An 18,923-nucleotide genomic window follows, 5' to 3' on the forward strand; every position below is an offset into this window, starting at 1 on the left:
TCAGAGTTAGGTTCAATGATTTTCATTATTTAGTTTGTGCACTTTACTGTGTTAAATGTAAGGAAGGATTTTTTTTTCATTTTGAACTAGCCCCTCCTTTAAGATATCTGAGAATGATATCTTGACAACACAGGCTGCCCACAATGTAGGGGCCCTACGGTGCCTTTCACCACATTAAAGTCCTGGAAGGTGGGTTCCAGTATAAGACTAGAACAAATAGCCCAGCTCAGGGTCAGATGACCTGTGGTTTTAGAGCACTATCTGCCCACATAAGTCAGTTGCTGAAACTACATGTCTCTTCTGCAGTAACCAGAATCTGAGGCCCAAAGCTTTTTGTTACCCTTGATAGTGATGGATATTTTTAACCTTCAATGGAATCTGTAGTGTTACAATTCATAAGACTGTAAAATCCTACTCATCAGTCAGTCAGGGACAAGTCTTCCAAACCTTTTCAACTAAAAGGTATTCATCCTGAGGGAAGACTATGTTTATCTTCCATGTCTAACCCTTACCTTATCATTATGTACTTTCTTTATATTGCATCTCCTAATTTTTTGACAATTTAGAAAGAGAATAGGAAGAAAATACGATAGTGATCAAAAATTCTGCTTCTCCAATTAAGAGATAAGGAACTAATTTACTATTTCAGTTAAATCTCAATTATAAAGAAATATATTTTCTTAAGAATGTACCATCCCAATATACTAACACTCTAACAAATTCAAGTCCTAAGTTACCAAGACTCTTTATAGTAGATAGTAATATCCACACTATTCAAACATTGCCTTTGTATGATAAATTGTACCATTAGAATTTGTTCTGCTTTCCAAACAAATTATTTCTCTGAGTTACAACAATGTCCAGATGTCAATGACCTACTAGCATATACACATATTTCACAATAACCAAGCTTGAACGATTTTTGAGCCAAAGCTCACCTTTCCTCTCGAACGTGTGGAGTCAGGAACCGAGAAGAATCATCATCATGGCTGCTTTGTTGACTGCTTTGCTGGCTGCTGAAGATTGAAAAAGAACGATGAATCACAAATAGTAGGAGCAGCAAGACTTAGTATTAATGTCTCTTGTTTAATTAAAATTATTTTAACTCTGAATATGTGGCACCAGGAATTACTGACCTACCCCCTCGGTCATCTTCTGCTTAACACACTTCAACAAAATAAACAGTAATTTTCTTTCCTGATGTTTAAACATTAAATTGGTTGCCAGAACAAGAGCACTTAGTTAACTGACGTGGAATTACAAAATGCTATGCATAGCACAAGCTATTTCTATTTGATTTTTTTAAAACACTGATTGGCTAGATAAACTAGGCATAGCCACTTCTCTGATTTACAGCCTAATGTAGAATGCCTAGTAGCCTTGTTGTCAAATTAGAACAAAGTCAAGGACATGAAAATAAAATCCTGTCTATTTGATTTCCACTCCAAGGGATGTAAAAACATCTGTGAAGAGGGAAAACAACTAGTTAAACAACAACTAGTTTTGAGATACAAGGAAAGGTTGAATAGGTTAGGACTTTATTCCCAAGAACATAGAAGAGTGAAGGGAGATTTGATAGAGATATACAAAATTATGAGAGGTACAGATAGGGTAACTGCAAGCAGGCTTTTTCCACTGAGGTTGGATGAACTACAACAAGAGGTCATGGGTTAAGAGCAAAAGGTGAAATGTTCAAGGGGAACATGAGGGGGAACTTCTTCACACCATCAGGCAGGAGACTCCAATGCATAAAAAAAGAGTCAGGATGGGAAACAGTTTCTATTCTGTACCTTACCACAGTATTTAATTTATGCACTTCAGTTCATTATTTATGCGTGATTCATCGGTAGATTTTATCCTTACATTCATAAGTTCTTGTGTGCTATGTGTACTACTGTTCTTTACACTCAGGTTTGGAGAAATGTTGTCTCGTTTCTATATACATTATATACGTGTCTATAGTTAAAATGACAATAAACTTGACTTGACTCAGAGGGTGGTGAGAGTGTGGAAGAAACTGCCAGCGCAAGGGACTAGGCAGATTAATCTTCGGCACAGATTAAATGGGTCAAAGGGCCTGATTCTGTGCTGTAGTGTTCTATGACTCTGTACCACTAACTGTATGTCAGATTACTAACAAGCAGAAGCAAGAAACAGAAAATGTCGTGGTCAGGCAGCGTCCATGGGAAAGAGAAACAGAGTCAATGTTTTCACCAAAATAACTCTTCATCAAAACGCAGGGTTTTAATTGTCACATTTCAGAACAGTTAATTCAATACACATCAAATTAAACAGAGGAAAAATTCAGTCTGTGGAAAAAAAAAGAAAATCTGGACACACTCAGTAGGCCAAGCAGTAATGCTGAAATGTTGACTGTTTCTTCTTCTGTAGATGTCGCTTGACCTACTGAGTGTTTCAGACATTTTTCTGGTTTTATTTCTGATTTCTATTAGTGACAGTTTATTTTGATTTTAAATTCAGAAGGCAGAGTCCCTTAATTCAAATTGCGTCTATTTGATTAAAAAAAACAAATGCAATTCACTTTTTGCTTTACTGTCATGTCTACTGAAAAGACAGATATAGAAAAAAATTAGAAACTTGAGTATCTGAACCTACCTAGACATTTGCCTTAAAATATGCAATAACATCACTCCGAATGAACAATCTGAATCATTATTCAGCTTTGCACAGTTTTGGATTAATGATTTAGCCTGCAAATCTCGCTTCATTACACACTCTGTAAACGCAATGTAAATTTCATGGCACAAAAAGTCACGTATGGGGAATGGCCACGAGATGGCAGCATTGTCCAGAAAACAGTTATCCATATATGATAAACAGGAAAATAAATTCGGTTCAGAAATCTGTCCTGCTATGAAGTTAAAACACAAACTGATGATAATCAATCTGAAACTGATTCTTCATTAAAATGAAACTAAATACAATGATTCTGACCTGGATAAAGCAATGAAGCTGATAAGCTTAGGGCAATCCAAATAAAATACTCAAATTTTCTGAATGTTCACCTGACTCAAAACCGTCAAATAAGGTTGGACCTACAGGATTCAATCAAGGAGCCTGAATCAAACTTGATTTCAAGTCCAACAATGACTGATGGCAATGCTATTGCTTTGAAGCAAATCCAGTTCTGCTCCAGTAACACATTTTCTGTACTCTACCCAAACACAATTCGGAACAAGAAGAAATAAATTGTTGAATATTATATTCTCCTTTGTACAAGAATCTGGCTTTGTAACAACATAATAATATTTATTTCAGTGATCAGTATCTCAGTGATCAACACCACATTTCAGATCCAAATAATTCAATGCATTTTAATTATACTCAACAACTTTAACAACCATCCTTTTATTCTAAACTTTCCAAACTTTAACCATTTTTGTTGGCAGCAAATGCTTTTTAGAAAACTGTATACCATATGACGAAGGTACTCCCACAGTTCTGCATGATAAGCAGTTCCAGAGTTTGATGCAGCTTTGAAGAAAGTACAGATACAGTATATGTAAAAACCAGAATGGTGAGTAATTTGACAGGGAACTTAAAGAATAGCATCATTACCTGTTATCTCCTGCCCTTTCCCTCAGTATGATCTAAGTCATGAGCTTGAAGTGCTGTCAGAGAAGGCTTGTTGAGTCACTACTATACATGCATGCTTCATTATTCTATTCTCAACTCTGTGCAAAGTGATGGAAGCCGTTGTGGTTAGTTCAAAAAAGTTCAAAGTAAATTTATTATCAAAGTAAATACACGTCACCATATACCTGAGGTGCAGTGAGTCCTGAGATGCATTTTCCTGCGTGCATACACAGTAAATCCAAGAAATACAATAGAATTAATGAAAGACTGCACCCAACAGGATGGATAACCAAACCAATGTGCAAATAAAAAAGAGAAAATAATATTAATGATAATAAATATACAATAAATATCGAGAACATGAGATGAAGCATTCTTGAAAGTGGATCCATAGGTTGTGGGAACATTTCAGTGAAGTTATCCCTACTGGTTCAAGGGCCTGATGTTTGAGGGGTAATAATTGTTCCTAAACCTGGTTATGTGGGTCCTGAGGCTCCTCCAACTTCTTCCTGATGGCAGCAGCAAGAAGAGAGCATGGCCTGAGCGGTGGGGGTCCTTGATGATGAATGCTGCTTTCCTGAGTCTGTATCAACACGTACAAACAAGCTGGATGAACTCAGCAGGTCAGGCAGGACTCACTGCACCTCGAAGGACTGGCCCATGGACTTCCGGTTTCCTTCTCCTAAAGTCAATATAATGAGCTCCTTGGTCTTGGTGACATTGAGTGCTTTGTTGTTGTTGTGGCACCACTTAGCCAGATTTTTTATCGCCTTCCTATATGCTAATTTGTCACTTTTTTAAAAATTCAGCCTACGACAGTGGTGTCATCAGCAAACTTGAATATGGCACTGGATCTGTGCTTAGCCTCACAGTGATAAGTATAAAGTGAGTAGAGCAGGGGGCTAAGCACACAGCCTTGTGGTGCACCTGTGTTGATGGAGATTGTGGAGGAGATGTTATTGCCAATCCAAACTGATTGGGGTCTGCAAGTGAGGAAATTTAGGATCCAGTTGCACAAGGAGGTATTGAAACCTAGGACTTGAAGCTTATTGATGGGGACGATAGTATTGAGTGCCAAGCAGCAGTCGATAAACAGCATCCTGTTGTATGCTTCCTCGCTGTCCAGATGTTTCAGGGTTGAGTGAAGAGCCAATGAAATGGCATCTGCTGTGAACCTGTTGTGACAGTAGGCATACTGGAGTGAATCCACCTTGCTTCTCAGACAGGAGTCAAAATCACCAACCTCTCAAAACACTTCATCATGGAGGATGTAATTTCTACTGGACGATAGTCAGTGAGGTAGGTTACCACATTTTGCTTAGGCACTGATATAATTGAATCCTGGTTGAAGCAGGTGGGTACCTCAGATTGCTGAAGCGAGAGGTTAAAAATATCAGTGAACAGCCAGTTGATCAGCACAGGTCTTTAGTATTTGGCCAGGTACCCAGTCTGGGCTGAATGTTTTCATGCAGTTAATGAAGTTGTTCATATCTGCATGTAGCAAGCCTCAGGGAACTTTCTAGATTGGTGTGATAAATGGCATGACTCAAGCAATACAACTAACTGAAACAATGAGTCTAGCCAACAAACTTTGACATTTCTGACAGTATCAAAACCAATTCCCCTGCGATATTTCCATCTGTTTCACTAAATTGTGGTAGACAATTTAACAGATAATGAGAGATGACAAATGGATTGATATCTAAACTGCATACCAATCAGTCACTACCTGTAATGCTGGCACACGTGGCATTCATTTATAAATGCACTACTATAGTTTGTAAAGACTTTTGAGACAAAATCTTTCACCTAGCGAATAGTTGCAAAAGAGCTCAGGAAAAAAGTTCATTCAAGTTCCTCCTACCTTACTTCTTGCAAGATCTGACAACTTCATTGCTGCCACTACAATGTTACACAGATCCATTCCATCTTTCACATCCAAATTTCCAAAATGTCCTCCTTTTATTATAATCAAGAAACTTTCCTCATTGAGAATCATTAATCCAACCTATTTTCTATTGTTTATCTCTCTTAGGTTCAGTGTCAATTTCCAGATGAAATATTAAACAGAGGCCTGTTCATTTGGAAACTTACAGCAAAGAACAGAGTTTTTCCATAATGAACTAGCCAACAGTTATCACTCACCCAAAGTAAAATAGTCACTATTTAAATTGATGTTTGCGGGTTCTTTATGAGTAAAAATAAAGCTGTTGGATTTCCCTTTGTGAACATGTGAGTGGGGTCATTTTGTAGCCAGTGTGCATTACAGGTTATCAAATTATTTTACCACAGTTCTCTTCTCACAAGCTTTGCAAGCACAAAATAAAAACATGAAACACTGTAAATACTCAGCATGTTAAGCAACATCTGCAGAGGGAGAAGCACAGCTAATGTTTCAGGGCAACGATCCTTGTTCAGAATCTTGGTGTTTTAATTCAAATTCACATCTACAATACTTGTTTTTACTTAGGAAGTACCTGTTACAGCACAGTCGCTGCACAAGTTGGCAGCTGTAGATGTCTTACTCTAGGAAGTTCTAGGAATCAGATGTACAGGTTAAGATGATTGAGGCAAGATAAACAGATAATTAAATATCCAAGGGTATCAAGTAATACGGAAAGATAGGCAGGAAGGCAAAGGATGTGGGATGGCGCTGTTAATTAAGGATGAGATCAGGGTGATTGTGAGAGACGATATAAGATCTACAGAGCAGAATATTGAGTCCATCTGGGTAGAGGTTAAGAATAGTAAAGGGAAAAAAATCACTGGTGGGAGTTGTCTATAGACCACCTAATAAAATTATTGCAGTGGTAGAGGTGATTAACCAAGAAATAACTGAGACTTGTAAGAACGGAACAGCAGTTGTCATGAGGGATTTTAACTTCTACATAGAAACATAGAAAACCTACAGCACAATACAGGCCCTTCGGCCCACAAAGTTATGCCGAACATGTCTCTACCTCAGAGATTACTAGGCTTACCTATAGCCCTCTATTTTACTAAGCTCCATGTACCTATCTAAAAGCCTCTTAAAAGACCCTATCATATCTGCCTTCACCACCGTTGCCGGCAGCCCATTCCATGCACTCACCACTCCCTGAGTAAAAAACTTACCCCTGGCATCTCCTTTGTACCTACTCCCCAGCACCTTAAACCTGTGTCCTCTTGGGGCAACCATTTCAGCCCTGGGAAAAAGCCTCACATAGAGTGGGTGAATCAGGATGGTCAAGGAAGTCTTGAGGAGGACTTCATAGAACGCATCCGTGATGGCTTTCTTGAGCAGCATGTTAGTGAACCTACAAGGGAAAATGCTATCTTAGATTTAGTCCTGTGCAATTTGACAGGTAAGATTAACAATCTTGTAGTCAGGGATCCTCTTGGAAAGAGTGATCATAGTATGATTGAAATTCGCATACAGATGGGGGATGAAATAATTAGATCTAAGGAAATAAAAGATAGTATCAAATTAAAAGCTTGTGTACAAAGTTGCAAAGAGTAGTGGGACACTGAAGGACTGGGAAAACTTTAAAAAGAAAGAACAACTAAACAAGAAGTAAGGAAAGGGAAGATAATATGTAAAGCAGAAGGAGGTGACTAAAGTCAACATAGGTCCCTTGAAAGACAAGAAGGGGAAATTGTTACTGGGTGATAAGAAAATGGCTGAGGCATTGAACGACTATTTTGTGTCGGTCTTCACGGTGGAGGACACATCTAATATGCAAAAGAATGATGTGTATGAATGAAATGGGAGGTGAGGACCTCGATAAAATCACTGTCACTAAAGAGATAGTGATGAGCAAACTGGAGGGCCTGATGGCAGATAAGTCCCCTGGTTCTAATGGGATGCATCCCAGGGTGCTGAGGGCATTGGCGGAGGTTATAGTAGATGCATTGGTAATCATTTACCAAAATTCTCTAGACCCTGGGCAGGTCCCGACAGATTGGAAGACAGCAAATGTCACGCCACTTTTTTTAAAAAGGGTGTAGGCAAAAGATGGGCAACTATAGGCCAGTTAGCTTAACATCTGTAGCCGGGAAAATGCTTGAAGCTGTCATTAAGGAAGAAATAGCAAAACATTTAGAAAGGAGTGGTTCCATTAGACAGACGCAGCATGGATTCAGAAAGGGCAGGTCCTATTTGACAAACTTACTGGAGTTCTGTGAGGACATAATGAGTGCAGTGGATAGAGGGGAACAGGTGGATGTCGTATACCTGGATTTCCAGAAGGCGTTCAATAAGGTGCTGCACAAGAGACTTTAAGATTATGGATGCATGGAGTCGGAGGAAGTGTATTGGCATGGATAGTGGATTGGTTAACCAATAGAAAGCAGAGAGTTGGTATAAATGGGTGTTTCTCCAGTTGGCAGTCAGTGGTGAGTGATGTGCCACAGGGGTCGCTGCTGGGCCCGCAGCTGTTTACCATTTACATTGATGATTTGGAAGAGGGGACTGAGTGTAGCATAGCAAAATTTGCTGATGACAGTAAACTGAGTGGAAAAGCAAATTGTACAGAGGATGTGGAGAGTCTGCAGAGGGATATAGATAGGCTAAGTGAGTGGGCTAAGGTCTGCCAGATGAAATACAACGTTGTTAAATGCGAGATCATCCACTTTGGAAGGAATAATAGAAGAACAGATTATTATTTAAATGGTGAAAGATTGCAGCATGCTGTTGTGCAGAGGGATATGGGAGTGCTTGTGCATGAAATCACAATAAGTTGGCTTGCAGGTACAACAGGTTATTAAGAAGTCAAACGGAATGTTGGCCTTCATTGCTAGAGGGATTGAATTCAAGAGCAGGGAGGTCATACTGCAACTATGTGCGGTTGGGAGACTGTAGGTCTGACACGGTGGTCAGCAGCACAGGGGCGCCACAGGGAACCGTACTCTCTCCGGTCCTGTTCACCCTGTACACATCAGACTTCCAATATAACTCGGAGTCCTGCCATGTGCAGAAGTTCGCTGATGACACGGCCATAGTGGGGTGTGGCAGGAATGGACAGGAGGAGGAGTATAGGAAACTGATACAGGACTTTGTGATATGGTGCAACTCAAACTACCTGCGTCTCAATATCACCAAGACCAAGGAGATGGTGGTGGACTTTAGGAGATCTAGGCCTCATATGGAGCCAGTGATCATTAATGGAGAATGTGTGGAGCAGGTTAAGACCTACAAGTATCTGGGAGTACAGTTAGACGAGAAGCTAGACTGGACTGCCAACACAGATGCCTTGTGCAGGAAGGCACAGAGTCGACTGTACTTCCTAAGAAGGTTGGCGTCATTCAATGTCTGTAGTGAGATGCTGAAGATGTTCTATAGGTCAGTTGTGGAGAGCGCCCTCTTCTTTGTGGTGGCGTGTTGGGGAGGAAGCATTAAGAAGAGGGACGCCTCACGTCTTAATAAGCTGGTAAGGAAGGCGGGCTCTGTCGTGGGCAAAGTACTGGAGAGTTTAACATCGGTAGCTGAGCAAAGGGCGCTGAGTAGGCTATGGTCAATTATGGATAACTCTGAACATCCTCTACATAGCGCCATCCAGAGACAGAGAAGCAGTTTCAGCGACAGGTTACTATCGATGCAATGCTCCTCAGACAGGATGAAGAGGTCAATACTCCCCAATGCCATTAGGCTTTACAATTCTACCGCCAGGACTTAAGAACTTTTTTTTTTAAAGCTATTATTAATGCTTTTTGAGATAGTGATTTAGATGCATATCATATTCTTTACTGAGTTAAGTATTGTATGTAATTAGTTTAATTAGTTTTGCTACAACAAGTGTATGGGACATTGGAAAAAAAGTTGAATTTCCCCATGGGGATGAATAAAGTATCTATCTATCTATCTATACAGGGTACTGGTGAGGCTGCACCTGGAGTCCTGTGTGCAGTTCTGGTCTCCATCCTTGAGGAAGGATATACTGGCTTTGGAGGCAGTGCATAGGAGGTTCACCAGGTTGATTCCAAGGATGAAAGGGTTAACCTACGAGGAGAGATTGAGTCACCTGGGACTATACTTTCTGGAGTTCAGAAGAATGAGAGGGGATCTTATAGAAACATACAAAATTTTGAAAGGGATAGATAAGATAGTAATAAGAAAGTGGTTTCCATTGGTAGGTGAGACTAGAACTAGGGGGCATTGCCTCGAGATTCAGGGGAGAAGATTTAGGATGGAGATGAGGAGAAACTATTTTTCCCAGAGAGTGGTGAATCTGTGGAATTCTCTGCCCAGGGAAACAGTTGAGGCTTCTTCACTAAATATATCAAAGAAACAGTTAGATAGGTTTTTACATAGTAAGGGAATTAAGGGTTATGCGGAAAAAGGCAGGTAGATGGAGCTGAGTTTACGGACTTATCAGCCATGATCTTATTGAATGACGGGGCAGGTTCGATGAACTGGATGGCCTACTCCTGCTCCTATTTATTATGTTCTTATAATCTACAGTCATGTCCTTCAACAATTTAAATACATCAGATATCAAGGTGTTGCAACCATAAAATGACCAAAGATATCTGAAATGAGCCAGACTTTAACTGGAGTTAAATATTTGTCAAATGAATTTTCATCAGTCATCTTCTTCCATCAGTTTTTTTTCATTTTTAAAAAAATATAGCTTTATCCATTGCTAGAGAACTTAATAGCAGACAGCTGAATTGAAGCTTTCATTTTCTTTGGAATATTTCTTGATGAATAAGCACTATTAAAGATGACAACAGAAGTTTTAATTTTCAATACAATCAATTATCTATAAGCACAAAGAAAGCAATGTGACTCTTAAGTCCCAGTGCCATGGAAGGGTGTTGTTGCTGGATGCACTTCTTGCAGGTGTAGTCGTCAGGGACACTGGAGGACTCCCTGCCTTCCCACATCCTGCAAGAGGATCATTTCACTATCCTGCCTGGCAACCCCACTGCTCTAAATATGCAATGAAAGAGTAAATAACAAGTCCCCTCACATGCATAAAACACTTGGACCTGAAAATATTACCGAATCAAACTGCTTTTCTAACTGTACTGCAGGAGTACCTTTCCCACCCAGTAGTATGATTCAAACAGAATGCATACACCTTTTCAGATGTAACTATGGATGGAGAACAAAATGCTGGCCTTGCTCATCATCTCTATATCCCAAAGCAACAAGAAGGAAGTGACTGATATTTGACAAAACAGCTAAAATTTATGTTTTAAAATTATGAAATTGTAGACTCACAATAAACATTGTAAAACTACGAAATCCACTTTTATTTATATATCATGGAAAATGGACATCCTATGGAGCCCAAAGTATTGCTATAACAATATTCTGCTATAGTTATCCAAGAGAACTTTTAAAAATTCAGCCAGCCAGTAAAGATTAATTTAATTTTGTGGCAATAACAATGAAAGGTATGCATGCACGTGTGATTTTATCCCTATCCAAATATTCCACGTTTAATAAAAAGATAACAACGGCCCTATGCATTAAATATTTAATTTTTGTTTTTAGTCATACTTGAGAAAAGCACCAGTCTTCAAAACTTAAAAGCACATACACTGCTTTTGAAGCTGGAACATTCACGTCCTCAGTGGGAGCAGTGACCTTAAGTCTTGCATCCCACATTAAATATGAAACAGCACTTGTCCAATTTCTCATGAGATCCAGCAACCTTGCTGTTACCAGAAATGCAAATTGGAAGGTTGATTTTCTCAGCAGAAAAGCTAGAAAATATACCCCTAGTTGCTAAAGAGCGCACAGAGTTGGAGTTAAAATACTTGTTGAAAAATTAATTTACATGTGGAAAAATAGCTGCAAGCTGTCTACAATCATTTTTGGATGCATTAGATACATACAATAAAAACTCTAATACCACTTCCCATTGCTCCTTTTTTTCCCCCTAAAGGAATGCATTAGCCAGAGCCAGAATATTTGCCAAAATTCTGAAAGAACTACAGAATTTTAAGTTACTGAAGAAACAAAACAGTCTATGAGAATAAACTACAACGGAAAGCTTTGATTGAGGTAGTTGAGGCCAAACTCAGGCCGGAGGAGCAACACCTCATATACCGTCTGGGTAGTCTTCAGCCCCTTGGTATGAACATCCAATTCTCCAACTTCCGGTAATTCCCTCCCTCTCTCTTCCCCCATCCCACTTTCACTCTGCCTCCTCTTCCAGCTGCCTATCACCTCTCTCATGAGTCTGCCTTCTTCTACTACCCATAGTGCTTTCCCCTTACATTCCTTCTTCACCTTTCCTGCCTATCCCCTCCCCCACTCCTTGGTCTTTCCTCTGATTAGTTTTCCACCCTCCCTCCACCTTCTTTATAGGGCCCCTGCCTCCTCCTCCTTCAGTCCTGACGAAGGGTCTCAGCCCGAAACGTTGACTGCTCGTTCCCATGGATGCTGCCCGACCTGCTGAGTTTCTCCAGCATGTTTGTATGTGTTGAGAATTAATTATACTCTGTTCTCGGTTTCTTCTGCCTGATGTGATTAAGTATTCATTGTCAAGTACGTTTACTTCTGTTTTAGGTGATAAAGTGGCCTTTGTCTTGGACTATCACTGTTGCTAGGCTTTCGTGACAAAGATTGTATAAAAAACTCTGTATCTCTGTGCTTCGAGAGAGAGGCTTCCGTGTCTGATTTTCTGTGAGTGCAGACGAAAGATTCTCTCTCATAGCTTGCTACTAATAAAGGTGGAAAAGAATCAACTGTGGTACTTGTTTCAATACATCAGGTTGATCACCGTTACAGTTTAAGACCTTGGTGAGGCCTAATTTGGAGTACTGTGTGCAGTTTTGGTCACCGACCTACAGAAAGGTATAAATAAGGTTGAAGAGCATCGAGAACATTTAGAAGGATATTGTTGGGTATGGAGAACCTGTGTTATAAGGAAAGATTGAATAAGTTTGGACATTATTCCTTGGAACATAGAACATTACAGCACAGAAACAGGCATTTTGGCCCTTCTTGGCTGTGCCAAACCATTTTTCTGCCTAGTCCCACTGACCTGCACCTGGCCCATATCCCTCCATACACCTCTCATCCATGTACCTGTCCAAGTTTTTCTTAAATGTTAAAAGTGAGCTCACATTTACAACTTCATCTGGCAGCTCATTCCACACTCCCACCACTCTCTGTGTGAAGAAGACCCCCCCCCCCCAATGTTCCCTTTAAACTTTTCCCCATTACCTCTGGTTTTTTCCTCCCCTGGCCTCATTGGAAAAAGCCTGCTTGCATTCACTCTACCTATACCCATCATAATTTTATATACCTCTATCAAATCTCCCCTCATTCTTCTACGCTCCAGGGAATAAAGTCCTAACCTATTCAACTTTTCTCTGTAACTCAGTTTCTCAAGTCCCGGCAACATCCTTGTAAACCTTCTCTGCACTCTTTCAACCTTATTAATATCCTTCCTGTAATTCGGTGACCAAAACTGCACACAATACTCCAAATTCGGCCTCACCAATGCCTTATACAACCACACCATAACAGTCCAATTCTTATACTCAATACTTTGATTTCTAAAGGCCAACATACCAAAAGCTCTCTTTACTGACCTATCTACCTGTGACACCACTTTTAGGGAATTTTGTATCTCTACTCCTAGATCCCTCTGTTCTACTGCACTCCTCAGTGCCCTACCATTTACCTTGTATGTTCTACCTTGGTTTGTCCTTCCAAAGTGCAATACCTCACACTTGTCTGTATTAAACTCCATCTGCCATTTTTCAGCCCATTTTTCCAGCTGGTCCAGTTCCTTCTGCAAGCTTTGAAAACCTTCCTCACAGTCCACTACACCTCCAATTTTGTATCATCGGCAAATTTGCTGATCCAATTTACCCCATTATCATCCAGATCATTGACATAGATGACAAATAACACTGATCCCTGTGGCACACCATTAGTCACAGACCTCCACTCAGAGAAGCAATCCCTCCACTACCACTCTGACTTCTCCCATTGAGCCAATGAGCCAAGATTAAGAGATTTGATAGAGGTTTCCAAGATTATGAGGGGTACATGGATGGTAAGGGTATGAAGGGCTATGGTCCCAGTACAGGTCGATTGGAGTAGGCAGTTTAAATGGTTCTACATAGACTAAATGAGCTGAAGGGCTTGTTTGTGCGCTGTACTTTTCTATGATTTTACAACTTCTATGACTATTTCTCAGCCCAATAACTTAACCATTCTGCAGCTCTATACTTATCAGGAAGGAAAATGGATTTGAGGACAATGATCAGCTCTGCCTCAATCTTATTGAAAGAATCAGGTTAAAGGACTTCAATGACAACTTTCTATTTCTCATTTTCTTAAAGTTTTTTTAAAAAAAATGTTAACATGGCCCAATTTCAAGGCAATAATAGTTATCAAAAGCTAACATCAAAGAATCTTTGAAGATTAATGCAAAATTTGCAAAAATAAATTCACTGTGACTACAAAGTAGTGCATTTGGTTACTTATGAGAGATTACAAAAATGTTTGACACATGTCATCCTTTAGAAACTTCAAATAATAATCAAAGGAGATCTTCAATTAGTCAGTCTTATAACAAACAATTTCAGTAAATTACTTTAACTAGTAGGACAGGTATGCATGGTGGGAAACTTAAATTGAAACTAGAATCATTTCTAAATCATTAATGATGACCTTTCACTGGTAAATGAAAATGAGAACATATATGACTATTTTGTCAGTAATTTTGGCCGAGGAAATTAAGAGCCACATATTCTGAACCATTTATTTATGCTTTCATCTAGGAAATTTAATCTTTGCATTTACAAGTTAAAGTGTTCGTGAAAGACAACAGATTAAACAAACATCCCTTACAGTCTTTAAGAGAAACTACAAACTCTTTATGGCATGACACTTCACTATAATCTCTGAGGGAAAATTTTTAAGTGTAAATGCAGCCTTTATTTTACATATCACTGGAATGCTGTTAACACAGCTGCAGAGAATTCTGTTTGGCATTTGTTGGGAAGGTATATAATACATAAGGAAGACACATCAGAATTAGAACAAATAAATATAAGTAACATTGGGGTATTGTAGCTATACTTTACTCAGAATTATGATTAGGACTCGGGATGACCCATGATATTTTGTTGAGAACGAACTCATGAAAATTAAGGGTTAAGGTTGAGTTTCAAGATATCCTATTACTCAAGCTGGCTTGCTGTTAGTGAATAGTGTATTAAATTTTCACTTCACTCTTCATCACTATTTTGTAACGGAAGAAATGCACAACTGCAGTCAGCAACAAAACAGCAGTATCAGCAGTTTTGGAGAGTGATTCAATCCACCTAAGTGAAATAATATGCCTGAAAAGGAAGGGAGAAAAACTGGTGCAATGTCAATCACTGCCCATTCATCAAACAGAGACCAGAAATATTCTGTATAGAGGCAGATGGAGACTGGACAGCTTCATTGGCAATGATCTGAAAGTTGAGCTTCTGCCTCATGAATTTATAAACAAAGTACCAGAAAGCTAGAAGTTTCTGCATTCTGGTTACATGCTGTCTTCACAACTCCCCAGTTTCTCATTTTCCAACTGACCCATTTGTATCTTCTCAGGTCTCTGAACCACAGATTTATTTTGACTTCACTCACATTATTGAATTATGCTGACAAATCGCATAAACTTGCATTTTGTTCTTTTCATTTAAAATTTCCGCTCATGCATTAATCTTTATTTTCCCAATGTTATTCTACTTCTAATTTTAATCAAATTGTAAATTATATGAAATTGTAAATTTTAATAAAATTGTCATTATAAAATTGCTTTCCTTCAAATTATTTTTCCATTTTATATGTTGACAAATGACATTTCACAAAATTTTTTATAACATATTTGTGAAATAATATTTTTGCATTTCAATCCCAGATAACTAACTGATAAACAAGTTAATAACTTGAGGAATCAGAGATAATATACAATATAACTTCATGGCCCACAGCACCTCCTTCACAAAGTTGTCACACTCCATTCCACAGCACTATAAAATGAAATTCATTTATTTTAAACCTAGCATCATATAGAATATTCCAAACAAATAATGGCAAATGATTTTAAGGCAGTAACTCTATCACATCTGCTGTGACTTGACACCATTACTTCAGTGCTAGAAATTACTGAGTTTTGATTTGCATCCATATCAATATAAGCTTTATTAGCATAAAATGTTGCTTTTTATAGTAAATTTATCATTACTAAAGGAAGTATTTCTTTGAAATAAAAAACTAAAAAAGAGGATATGGCTAAAACCTCGTTGTGTTCTCTTGCTCGTGCACACACACACAGAGCAACACATTCACATTGCTTGAAACACCCAAAACAGTAAGCTACATTGACAAAAGATATAAATTTGATCAAAATAACTGGCTACCAAACTGTATACATAAATTTCCAACAATTAAGTTGCCAATAACGTGGTACTAAAACACATTAATTAAAGAGACACTTCTTTACTGGAGATTAATTCTGAATTGTTTAATAATGCCATCACATTACATATTTAGAACACTTAAGAGAACAGATTCGTCTTTTTAGGGACATGTAATCCAAGATTACACTTAACTTTATCTTAAAAATAAAGAAAGTATGTACACTTCCCTTTAAAAATGTTTGTAAAGTATGTATGCACAACTTGAAATTTGACTCATCAGTCTGAACAAAAAAATTGTTTATATATTACATATATTAAACTCTTACTTACGCTCACATTTTACATTAAGGATCAACTGCAGCTAAACAGGTTTCAAAGAAAATATGCATCTAGTATTAGATTCCTCCTATTCCGATTTATCATCGACAAATTCTAATAACAAGCGAAAGGATCATAGCTATTAGCCATTTAAGAAGGCCAAAGCAAAATTACAGCTTTGAATAGGTTGAAATGAAAATGTGTAGTTTTATCTTTCCTGGTGTAGAAGCTTCAATGACAATTTTGTTACCTGTATTCAGTCATACCATACAAAAATTTCACACTTCCCACTGTATGGGAGTTCCAGCAAGATGAGATAGCACTATAATACTGGAAAAACTAACCAAAATGGCTTAAGTATTAAACCTGTAAGGCACTACTTATTAACTAAAATCTAAAAACTGCATTCAAGAGTCCCGCATTCCTCTTAATCACACATACTTTAAATTACTCTGTACCAGCTAAATCCTGTTATATCTATAATTGTCTATGGGATCAAAGGTAAGGGGGAAAGTAAAGTTACAGTTAATGGTTGAAGGGATAATTTTCCATTAATATCATGTTTTGTGCTCATACTGTGAAAATTGCAAAAGTGAGAATGTGATTCTGAAAAGTTAAACTTCAAGTTCTGAACATGTGTCTTCTATAATAATCACAACCACCTTACAACATGTGGTAAAATTATTACAATTGAGAGATGATGGCATTTACTGTGCACTTTTTGATAGCATTAATAAACAATGGACTTCTACTTTAGAATATATTTCTCAAGCTTCAAATACAGTAGAATTAAAAAAAACTAAATAAATAATTGTAAAAGGGGTGATCTGATGACCCTGGTTGTTTTCTTAAGGTTAATTTTTACAATAGCCTGTAGTGAAAAACTCATTCTGCAACTTGGAAGACTGCAGCAATAAACACTTCCTCCAGTACAGTTCATTGTCATTTATTTAGAGATACAGTGCCAAACAGGCCCTGCCAACCCAATGAGCCACACCACCCAGCAACCCACCTATAAACACTAGCCTAATCACAGGACAAGTTACAATAGCCAATTAACCTACTAACCAGTACATCTTTAGACTGTGGGAGGAAACTGAAGCACCCAAAGGAAACTCACACACTCACAGAGAGAACGTATAAACTCCTTACAGACGGCGCTGGAACTGAATACCGAAATGCCCCAAGCTGTATTAGCGTCACGCTAACTGCTATGCCATCATGGTGCCCATTGTGTACTTTAATAACAATTAGTATTTACATAATTACTTTAACTTAAAAAAATGTCCACATCATTTTAATGAAATATCATCAAATGAAGTGGCACCACCAAGCCACATATTGGTGCAAATACTTTAAATCACAATCAAAATAGTGGGTTTTGAGAGATAACTTCAGGGGGAAAGAGAGATAGTAGGCTACCAATATTTAATGTGAATTTCAGAGTTTAGGGTTTGACATATGAAATTATAGCTGCCATTAGTGTCATATTTACGTTCATGGATGACGAGGACACCAGAACGAGAAGAGTGACTCTGTAGGCAGGATGCTTAGATTTCAAAGATAGGGTGTGTAAGGCCATAAATAAGAATTTTAAAACTCTTAATTAGGTCAGCAAGAATAGACATCAAGGCTAAATAGTAATGGAGCAAGTTGGGACACTGACAGCAAAACTTCAGATCATCTCAGGTTTATAAACAGGAACATGGCCTATTTTAGTAAGGTGAATAAGCTGCGACTGATTATTGAAATATTACACTGGTATATCAAATGTTGCACAGAACGATTGTATGTGTCCTACCATTGCACATATTGAATTCCAAGCCATCAAGAGGAAGCTACAAAATAAAAGGTGGAGATTTCCACACGGAGGTGAACAGTACAATGGTGCAACTAGAAACACCGCTATCTCACAGATCCAAAGACTCAGGTTCAATCCTAATCTCTAGTGCTTTCTGGTGATAGTACTGGTACTATCTGTGACAGGAGGAGGGGGAGGGGGAGAGGGAGAGAATATTTATTGCTTATTTATTATTCTCATCAATGTACATACTTGTCACCATATAGAGCCCTGATACTCATTTTTTTGTGAGCATACTCAATAAAAAACTCAATGAAAGTCCACATCAACTGGGCAATCAACCAATGTGCAAAAATAAACTGTGCAAATACAAGAAAATCAATAATAAATAAATAAGCAAGCAAGTAACAAATATTGAGACAGGAAATGAAGAGTCCTTAGAAGTGACTCCATAGGTTATGGGGACAGTTCACTGATGGGGCAAATGAAATTCAGTGAAGTTATCCCCTTTGGTTCAAGACCCTGATGGCTGAGGGGTAACAACTGTTTCTGAACCTGGTAGTGAGAGTCCTGGGGCTCCTGATAGCAGTCGAGAGAGGAAAGAATGATCTGGGTGATGGGGGACCCTGATGATGGATGCTGGTTTCCTGGAACAATGCTTCATGTGCTCAATGGTGGGTCATATTCTACTTTTTGTAATATTTTCCATTCAAGGGCATTGGTGTTTCCATACCAGGCTGTGTTGCAGCCAGTCAATATACTCTTCCACACATATCTATAAAAGTCTGTCAAAGTTTTAGATGTCATCTTCGCAACCCCATGCTTCCTTTGTAATTGCACGTACATG

General features: G+C 38.5%; 1 protein-coding gene across 1 annotated transcript in view; it reads right to left on the bottom strand.

Moving 5' to 3' along the window:
* The window catches only part of LOC140716830 (protein Aster-B-like), a 440,998-nt gene that overhangs the window by 337,736 nt on the left and 84,339 nt on the right, over positions 1-18,923 (bottom strand). Inside the window, exon 5 of the mRNA XM_073029779.1 lies at positions 939-1,016. Coding sequence (XP_072885880.1) covers positions 939-1,016 — 78 coding nt within the window. The remainder of the gene's footprint in view (positions 1-938; positions 1,017-18,923) is intronic.

This window comes from Hemitrygon akajei, chromosome 26, assembly GCF_048418815.1.
Source record: "Hemitrygon akajei chromosome 26, sHemAka1.3, whole genome shotgun sequence".
NCBI classification, from domain to species: domain Eukaryota; kingdom Metazoa; phylum Chordata; class Chondrichthyes; order Myliobatiformes; family Dasyatidae; genus Hemitrygon; species Hemitrygon akajei.